At 35.8% G+C, this 10,475-nt stretch overlaps 1 protein-coding gene across 1 annotated transcript in view; it reads right to left on the bottom strand.

Moving 5' to 3' along the window:
* Positions 1 to 1,037, bottom strand: part of LOC119572873 (piggyBac transposable element-derived protein 4-like) — a 1,257-nt gene extending 220 nt beyond the window's left edge. Inside the window, exons 1-2 of the mRNA XM_037919808.1 lie at positions 865 to 1,037; positions 20 to 709 (exon numbers count right to left, since the gene is read on the bottom strand). Coding sequence (XP_037775736.1) covers positions 20 to 709; positions 865 to 1,037 — 863 coding nt within the window. The remainder of the gene's footprint in view (positions 1 to 19; positions 710 to 864) is intronic.
* Positions 1,038 to 10,475: the final 9,438 nt, after the last annotated feature.

Below are 10,475 nucleotides of genomic sequence, written 5' to 3'. Positions count from 1 at the left end.
GTGATTTGTCCGGACTCGCCTGCAGGTCGAGGTATCCTCGCCTGTTGTACGGACAGTACCAACGGCGCTGGTCTTCCGGGTCTGCAGGCATTGGAAGTGAGTCGGGGAGGAATACCATTTGTCGGTGTGTAACTGGTACCCCTTTGCGAACAGAGTTGTCTTCTCCAGCAGGTCGTTGACTGCCTTCATACTGGAAGGAAATTCGCCGCGGTCTTGCCCCATGTAGATTTTGAAGGCCGCTGTGTATCCTGCCTCAGGACCGTCGGACGAGCAAAACTTGCAGACCTTCAGTCCTCTCCGAGCCCTCTTGCTCGGATTGTACTGCAGGGTGTGATGACGCCCCATGAAGGCCCACAAGCACTCGTCGACGGTCACATTCTTGTTAGGGACGGAAATGGACCGGTAAGTCGATTCCAGGACGTATAACACAGTGCGGAGCTTCCGAAGCCGGTCCTCCGCGTCGTGCTCCCCTTCGTTATCCGCGAAGTGGAGAGCGGAGGTAAGGGCGTCGTAGCGGTCCCTGGTCATCGTCCTGGCGAACACCGATGAGGATATCAACGGGTCCGTCGACCAAAAGTTCCTCTGGGCCCTCTTCGACTGAAGACCCATGAGGAACCTCAGGCCGACATATGAGCGGACCTCCCGCAGTGTTGTGTCCTCCCAACCTTTCGTATGGGATGAAGGGGTTCTCGGATTCTGTCGAACATACCTGTAGTTGAAAGAAAAAGACTGTAAAATTAGAGGTGTTTCAAAAAAGGACTTCAAGTCAGAACACAAAAAACAGGTAATGTTACTTACCGATTCGTCTCGTCCACAATTGTTTAGAACAGCTCCTGTGGGAATAAACAGGTGAGTATATCCAACGGGCTCGACGATTCATCAAGGGGAGCTTGCACACCCGGTGTCCCCTCGAAGCAGTGAGGCCGGACAAAGTTCTCCCACTGCGACCAAACGAGGGAAGCAGCTCCAGGACCGTTACGCTCCCTTTGTTGTCGGAGCCCATGGAAGTCCACCAGCGGGACAGTCAAAATCTTCATCTGAGTTGTCCTCTACGTCCGACTCTTCGGTGTCGGACCCCTCCCAATCCGAGTCGTCACCGTCAAACTAGCCGGAGATTTGAACTTATGATGAAATACGAAGGAAAACACGAGTTCTCTGTGAAATAGTGATGCTATGCAGAAACAAAGTAAATATTCCAAAGACACGTGTTTTTTTTACAAGCCAAAATATAGAAAACTTACCACAGAGATCACTCGTCCTTGAGAGTTTCAAAGGAGGTGTATAGTCTTCATCACCTGTGATGTATATATATATATATATATATATATATATATATATATATATATATATATATATATATATATATATATATATATTATACATATAAATATATATTATATAATATATATATATATATATATATATATATATCTGTGTGTGTGTGTGTGCGTGTGTGTATGTGTGTGTGTGTGTGTATGTGTGGTGTATAGACACAAATATTTGTGTATATATATATACATATATATATATATATATATATATATATATATATATATATAATATATATTTTATATATATATCTATACCATAAATTTTTTTTTATAAAAACCATAAAAAACAAAATAACAAAACCCCACAACACACACAAAACAATAAAAAAAAAAAAATAAAATATATATATATATAATATTTTATATTATTATATATAAAATATAAAAAATATATATATATTATTTTATAATAAATATATAATATATATATATAAAAAAAAAAAAAAAAAAAATTTTTTAATATAAATATATATTTTATATACATATATAATATATAAAAAGATATATATAATTTTATATATATATTAAAATATAAAATTATATTTTTATTATATATATTATACATCCAGGGATAAGACTATTACCTCCTTTAAAACTCTCAAGGACGAGTGATCTCTGGGGAAGTTTTCTATATTTTGGTTGAAAAAAAAAACCGTGCCCCTTTGGGGAAATTTTTTATTTTGTTTCTGCATAGCATCACTATTTCACAGGAAAACTCGTTTTTTTTCCTTCGTATTTCATCATAAGTTAAAATCCCCGGGCTATTTTTTTTTGGGACGGGGGGCCCCCCAAAACCCCGGATTGGGGGGGGTCCGAAAACCGAAGAGTGGGAAGTAGAGGACAACTCTGAAGATTTTGCCGGGTCCCGCTTTTGGGATACTTCCTCCCCCCACCAAAAAAGGGGGGCAAACGGCCCCCGGGGTTTCCCCCCTCTTTTTGGTCGCGTGGGAAACTTTGTCCGGCCTAAACTGCTTCGGGGGAAAAACCGGGGTGTGCGCTCCCCCCTTGATAAATTGGGAGCCCTTGGATATCTCTCCTGTTTTTTCCCACAGGACTGTTCTAAAAAAATTGTGGACAGACAAATCGGAAAAAACATTACCTGTTTTTTGTGTTCTGACTTGAAAACAAAATTTTTTTTCCCCTGCAAGCCCCTTTTTTGGGAAAAACCTTTTTTTTTTTACATTTTTTTTTTCTTTAAACCCTACGGGTATGTTCGACAGAATCCGAAAACCCCCTTCTCCCAAAACGAAAGGTTGGGAGGACCCCAAACACTGGGGGAGGTCCGCCAATTCGGCCTGGGGTTTTCCCCCAGGGGTTTTTCGCGAAGAGGGCCCAGGGGAATTTTTGGTTCGACGGCCCCCGTTAATTCCCATGGGTTTTTCGCCGGGGCCAATTACCAGGCCCGGGCTAGGGACGCCCTTACCTCCGCTCTCCCACTTCGCAAAACAAAAGGGGGCACGCGCGGAGGCCCGGCTTCGGAAGCCCCGGGCACTGTGTTAAACCCCGGGAAATCGCCCTTTCCCGGGTCCTTTTCCGCCCCAAAAACAAGAATGGGGCCGTCGACGAGTCCCTTGGGGGGCCTTCATGGGCCCCTCACACCCTCCCAGTAAAATTTCCGAGCAAGAGGGCCCCCGGAAAAGGACTAAAGGTCTAAAAGGGTTTTGGGCCGTCCGACGGCCCTGGGGCGGATACACAGCGGCCTTCAAAATCTACATGGGGCAAAGCCCGCGCAAATTTTCCCTTTCCAGTATAGGCAGTAAACCGCCCTGCTGGAAAAAACAACCCCTGTTCGAAAAGGGGGAAACCATTTCACACCAAAAAAATTGGTATTCCTCCCCGACTCTTTTCCCAAATGCCTGAAACCCCAAAACCCAGCGCCGTTGGTACTTTTCCGACCAACAGGCCAGGTTTCCCCTCGGACCTGCGGGCGAGTCGGGGAAAAAATCGATTTCCCGGAGCAGTAAGCCCGGGGAAAAAAATTTTCCCTTTTTTCCTTGGGTGGTTTAAGCGTCCTGAAAGGGATGCAAATTTCCCGCCCCACCGAAAGATCGTCACATTTGCCCCCCCAACCGCCGGGGGGGGGAGGAGAGATCGACCCCAAAGGTTGTTGTGGCCTAAAACAACGTAAGAAGGGCGTAAATCCTGGGATCTTTTTAGCCCATTTTATGCCCCACAACAAAAAAAAAACATCAAGGGTACAAGAAGATTTTTTTCTATTTGTTGGTTGACAACCTCAACGCCCCTGGCTGTCCCCCCGGGCCCCTCCGGCAAACAACTCAGTACGAGTTCAGGAAAGAACTTGTACGAGGATTGCTCAGAAAGGGGTAAGCATTTTAAATTTTTTTTTTTCCCTTTTATTCTGATCTGAAATTGTGATTTTCAATCTAAATGTCCTTTTTAAATACGTTTTTTACAATTTCTTTTTTTCTTGTATTTTTACAGGCGGTCGCCATGGCTCCTACCGGCGCAAGGGTGTGCAGTTGCTGCGGCTCCTCATTTTCCCCAAAACCCTTGTTTTCGGGGCTTACCCCCCTAAAAGTCACGGGGTTGAAAAAGGCCCCATAATATGTTGTTATATTGTTATTTCATAGAATTTTAAAAAAATAAAATTTTCGTTTTTACAGTTTTTCGATCTCTCGGCAAGACAAGCCACGGACTTTACACACTAAAATGGGTCAAACACACCTAAATGGACTTAGTATTAGACAATAAAATCTTTCATATGACATATGATAAAGATACAGTAAGTCTGCAAACTTTCACCTGTTTCTAGAGTGCAAAAACTTGAGGTTGCGGTTACGCGCAAACCAACCATAGGAGCGCACTGGAACTTCGCACGGGTGGTGAAAAGCACGTGGCCCGGACAGAGAACAGTTGTCTGCTTCTATTTCCCCGGAACACTAGCTTCATAAAGTGTGATTATACCGCTGTACAAAGACAATGTGATATTCAAAACCGTAATGTGATATTCAAAACCGTAGATACCATCGGGGAACTGTTACCTAAAATGAAAAAAACTGGAGATGATTGTAAAAGGCTAAGAGGCGAAAAAGAGTAATGGCCAGTAATTGATTTATCGAATAGGGAATAACAAATTTCCAATCTTCGCTTTGGGGGCAAGTCTGAGAAAAAAAAACAGAGGAAAAAACCCAAAAGAATTTACATCTCCAAAAATAAATTTTTAAAAAAGGTTTGCATAATAAGTACTAAAGGGGAAAAAGGGGAAAAAAAATTTCTGTCAGAAACGTAGGTAACTGTATGGAATAAAGCATATAAACACAGGTTAGGACTTTTAGCAGGTGAGGCAGAAAAGTTAATTGTTAAGATCGTACTTCATCAAGGCTTGTATTCAAGCCAGGAATAATTCAGCCAGCTTCATGGGATATGTTATTTACAGACGATATAGTTCTGATAGACACCACCAAGAAAATTTTAAATAAAAAGTTGAAAGATGGGAAAAAAAATTGGGTATAGTGTGCTTAAGATTAGTATAAAGAAACCGGTGCATATGGCTCTAAAAGGGGACGATGAGGATGTTCGGCTGCTAAGCAAAAAAAAAAAAGAAAAAAAAGGAAAAAAAGAGAACTTATTGTCTTCTTGTCTGTTTACCTCTGGTCTTTCTCACTGAAATGGTGTCCCTTCCTTTTCTTCGTCAGTAGCCTCTCAAAACATTCTTTCCACTTGTTTTCCATATCTTTATCTGCGCTCAGTACTCTCCTCACTCTGCAATTATTTGTTTGATCTGAGTTCTTTGTCGCTCTATTCAAACTTTTTGTCAACCCGTAGATCTTATATAAATATAATATTTATATAAAAATATTAATATATATATATATATTAATATATATATATATTATTTAAAATATATAAATAAAATATTTATATATATATGTATTATTATATGTATATAAATACATATTATATATATTAATATAAGTATTTAAAATATATATATAATTTTATATCCCTATATATATATATTATAAAATATATATATATATATATATAATATATATAAAATTATTATTTTTTTGTGTGTGGGCCCTTTGGGGGTGTATTTTGATATACATGGATTTACAAAGCCATAAAACTTTATGACGTAATAAGCCAAATATCCCGGAAAGATTATCTATCTCTAAAAAGCACAGATAACTTTCTTTTCAGGCAATGGCTTTAAGAAGTTAAGAAATATGTCATTTCCTTGTCACCGGATAAGCGATGTTGTCATGGAATAGTTTTAATGTGTCGTTGTTATGTGAGATTAAACAGGCATAACGGAACAGCTTATATTCTTTTATTCTGTATTTGATGATAGATGCCAGTCAGTATGTTCCTAGGTGTAGCAAGCAAATGGCAAATTTATTCACTGGAAGTTTTTTAACTGGAGTGTAGGTTTGTTACAAAATAGCAATGCATGACGCATTGTAGGTATGTTCCCAATGTTTTTATTCTCTCTCTCTCATTCTCACTCACTCTCTCATTCTATCTTTCTATCTGTCTGTCTATCTATCTATCTATCTATCTATCTACTTTTATTATTATATAATATATATATTAATATATAAATTTTTATATATATAGATAGATGATAGATTTTAAAAATAGATAGATAAAATTTGATAGATATATAGATAGATAGATAATAGATAGAAGATAGATAGGAGAAAAGGTGATAGATACGGCCGATTAAAACATAAAATTGAAGTCCTGTTATTCTTATATATATTTTATATATATTATATATATATAATATATATATATTTTATAATATATTATATTTCATATATTGTATAAGATATCATGTATGTGTGTGTGTTTTGTGTGCGTGTGTTGTGTGTGTGTGTTTTATATAAAAAAAAAAAAATATATATAAATATGTATATAAAATATATATTAAAATATATTTTATATATATTATAATATTATATAAAATATGTATTATTTTTATTTGTGTAACCTATATATGTTAAAATATATATAAAATTAAATATATTATATAAAAATATTTATGTTATAAAATTACCCCATTTTAAAATCTATATTATATATAAAATAAAATAAAATAATTTATAATTTTGTATTTTATATATACATTTTTTTTTTTTTTTTGTGGGGTGTTTTAAAACACACACCACACACACACACCCCACACACACCACACACACACACACCACACACATTTTATATTATATATATATATATATATTATAATATGTAAAATTAATTTTATATATATATATATATATATTTTATTAAAAATATATATATGTATATTTGGTTGTGTGGGGTTTGTGTGTGTGTGTGTGGTTATAATACACACACACAAAACACACACCCAAAACACACCCCCACACCACACACACCCCCACCACACACACCACACACACATAATAATTAATTTTATAAAATTTATATATAAAATTTTTAATAATAATATAAAAAACCTATTTATTTTTTTTGTTCCCCCCCCCATATAAAATATATATTATATTAAAATATATATATATATTTTTAAAATAATAATATTAAAATTTAAATTTTATTATTAACCCCCAAACAAAAACATATATTTTACTTTATTTTATATTTATATTTTAGATATTTAAAATATATATATATTATATATAAAATATAATATATATATATAATAATATAAATAGGTTTTGTGTTTGGGGGGTGTTTTGGGTTTTTTTTTTATGTTTTTTTTTGGTTTTAATATATTTAATATATAAAATTATATTATATATATTTTATATAAAATTTTTATATATATATATATATTTGTTGTGTGTTTTGTGGTGTGTGTTGTGTGTGGGTGTGTGTGTGGTGGTGTGTTTGTGTTGTGTGTTTTTTTTGGGGTTTTATAAAAATTTTTTTTATATATATAATTATATATTATTATATATATATATATTTTTTTTTTTTTTTTTTTTTTTTTTTGTTTTTTTTTTTTTTTTTTTTTTTATTTATTAAAATTATTATTTTTTTTTTTTTTTTTTTAAAAATATATTATTATTTTATATACATAAAAACAAAAAAAAAAAAAAAAACCCCTTTTTTTTTCTTTTATTTTATATATATTTTATATATTTTTTTTGGTTTTTTTTTTTTTTTTTTAAAATAATATATTTTTAGGCTTCGGCTGCAGATTCACGACCGACTATATACCCACTCTACCGTAAACCATCTAGTGCTAACTCTTCAGTTCGCTGACTTTAATCAACTCATCAATCCTCTTTGAGGACCTTACGATGTTGAATCCTAGAAAGAGAATCCAGACCTATACCCAAACTTTCTTGCTGATCTTGCTAGCGATCTGTAGGGTCGTACCTAGGATTCCGACGTGCGATGTTATCCACACAAAATTTATATCATGACCTCGTTCTTTTGCACGATATATCTTTTCCTGAAGTCATTGTTGATTTTTCCCTTTCCCCTTTGTCGGAGCCTCTATGAGTCACAGAAAATGACCCCTAAGCCTTGATTCAACAGAATTTTTCGGTGCCAATCAGTTTCTGTAGGCTAATCCTGTCATGAACCCTCTACACATGGTGTTGCAAAATTATACAAAAAAAAGGGGCATGCTGCTCTGCTCCCAAACTAAATGGATACATAGTGTAGCATTCGTATATATTGGACAGAGTTTTCAAGTTGCTCATTGTTACTTGCCAGTGTGTCCATTTTATAGCATGGACGACTGTCTTGTTGGAGGGTAGGTATTAAATTATGTTGTTAGCATTTTCCATCGTGAACAGAACGCCCATCTGGGGTCTTACTTATGGTTATGTTCAACTAGGTTTTTGTGTGTATACATGTTATTTTGGTAGCCATGAATTTAAGTATGAGTGGGTTTTTTGTCATTCAGAGTTGGATCCACTATTCTGTTTTTTTCTGTACAATAGAGGTCTCTACATCTTTTAACCCCAAATGTGGTATTTTATATAATATTCTTTCGTAAATAAAGGTGAGTTGTTTTGGGACCCCCGAGAGGTCTTCGAAACTTCATTTTGTACATTTTTCTATACTAGTAACTCTGATTCCTTTAATAATGGGAGGTGCTTAGTTTATTAGTCCTTTATTTACCGCCTTGGCTAACTGCATAGGCGTGGACAAGCTGGGGTACATTTGATAACATGGGCATAACATTATATTGTTTTTGCATTTGAATTTTTGGCTATATCATTATTATGATAAGTACTATATCAGTTAAAGGAAAGGAACAATTACACAGTCCCTTTAAACTACTCATCTGCCACGCCGGCGTATAGCTCGGGGATGGAAGACATTGCTACATTTTATATGCAGTCATGTGATACTACATTCCAAATTTAGGATACAACATCAGTATATCTTCTAAGGGCATCATATGATATGAAATGGTTACTAGTTTTCCGTACCTCATGCTAGGGGTCCGAAAGGCTGTAACGAAAGGTACTCTGAAATATAATGTACAAGTGTTCGCTTACATTCTTCATTACACAATTTCCACTTAGTTCTTCGACATTCGAACTGCACTGACCTGTCAATACAATCTATATCCAAGCCTGATCCTTACAAACACAATATTACACTGTCTTGTTCTTTTTTAAAAAACATAGATGGGAAAGAATCTTGCATAAACCAGTCATAGTGCTGTTATGCTATTAAATTTCAGGGCGTTGAGAATTAATCAGCTCAGTCAAGTCTGAAGAAAGCTTTTAATGATGTATCAAATCCTAGAAGGAGGTACCGCAAGATTTATATCCAACTTTTCTTGTCACATGCTGACTTTGCTAGACAATCAGCATGATCATGCCCAGGATTCCAACATGCATGGAATCCACACAAAACATACATTATGGTCTCGTTCTTTTGCATGATACACGTTTTCTGTCTAGGGTATTCAGAGCCTGGAGAGCTTTCTGTGGATCGCAGAAAATTACCCCTGAGCCTTGATTCAATAGAATTGGGTGGCCATGAGTATTCCTGCCACTTAGTTTGCGTAGTGCTAGTCAGTCATGAACCCTCTTACAATCCTGATGCTGCAAAACTTTGTTTTTATATACAAAAAAAAGCGCATCCCGCTCTGCTACCAGACGGCAAGGATCCGTCAGTGTAGCATTCATATGCACTGGACAGAGTTTCGAGATGCTCATTTGTAATTGAAAATGAATACTGCTTAAGTATAGAAAGGGACCTGTTTTTTTTTGGGGACAGTCGAAAATATACATTTAGGTCCGACTTTTTTCCACGGGGAACAGAATGTACATGTAGGGTCTTAGTTATATGTTCAGCTGAGCTAAGAATTTACATGTTACTTGTACCCATGGATTTGAGTATAAATCGGTGCTGCCATACAAAGTTAGCTCCTCTATTCTATGTTTTAGTTGTTCTTGGAACTCTGTAAAAGGGGAGGGGTTCTCTAATTGATTTGACACTAATGTGGTATTTATGTATAATATCCTTTCATAACAGAAGGTAATTTAAGTTCTGTTCTCATATTCACAATCCTTGTTTGTTCTAGGTGCCCCCAAGAATGATCCTCATGACTTCATTTTGTACAATTTCTAAACTAGTCAACTCTGATTCCTTGAACAATACTAGGTGCAAAGCATGATAATCATTACTGACCTGTGTATGACAAGTAAAAGAGTATCGTAATATTGAATTGATCCCTGGTCTTTGCCAAAAAGTGTCCAAGGGGCTTCAGCCGGTCCCACTGCCTTTCATTCAGGTTGATTTATCATTTACAATTACCGCGAGGTATTTGTATTGGTGGCAAAGATCTAGCTTAATGTCATTTATATGAAACCTTGGCAAAGGTATTGTCTTTGGGTTAAGTGCCTCGGTTTTTTTCAGTCGAGATTTTCAAGCCACGTTCAGGAGCCCCTTTCTGAAAGTATATCTAGAATCTCTTGCCTTCTCTCCTCGGAAAGATCGGATTAATGCAAATTTTTCATCGGTAATTTTGCAAAAAAAAAAGGAGAGTTAGTTTGGTTCTTTTTCCCTTTCAAAAGTGGTTTAATTTATCCGGCACTTAGTTTTAATCTTAATGCAAAATTAGGGATTATTAAATATTCATCAAATTGGGGACTTAAGTTACGTCCTTCCCTTTGGAGGTTTTGTTTGGGGGGGCCAAGTTCGGGGGGAAAAAAAAAAATTAAA

This window comes from Penaeus monodon, chromosome 5 (genome assembly GCF_015228065.2).
Source record: "Penaeus monodon isolate SGIC_2016 chromosome 5, NSTDA_Pmon_1, whole genome shotgun sequence".
NCBI classification, from domain to species: domain Eukaryota; kingdom Metazoa; phylum Arthropoda; class Malacostraca; order Decapoda; family Penaeidae; genus Penaeus; species Penaeus monodon.
The sequence above is the reverse complement of the archived record's forward strand: the minus strand, read 5'-3'. Positions and strand labels throughout refer to the sequence as shown.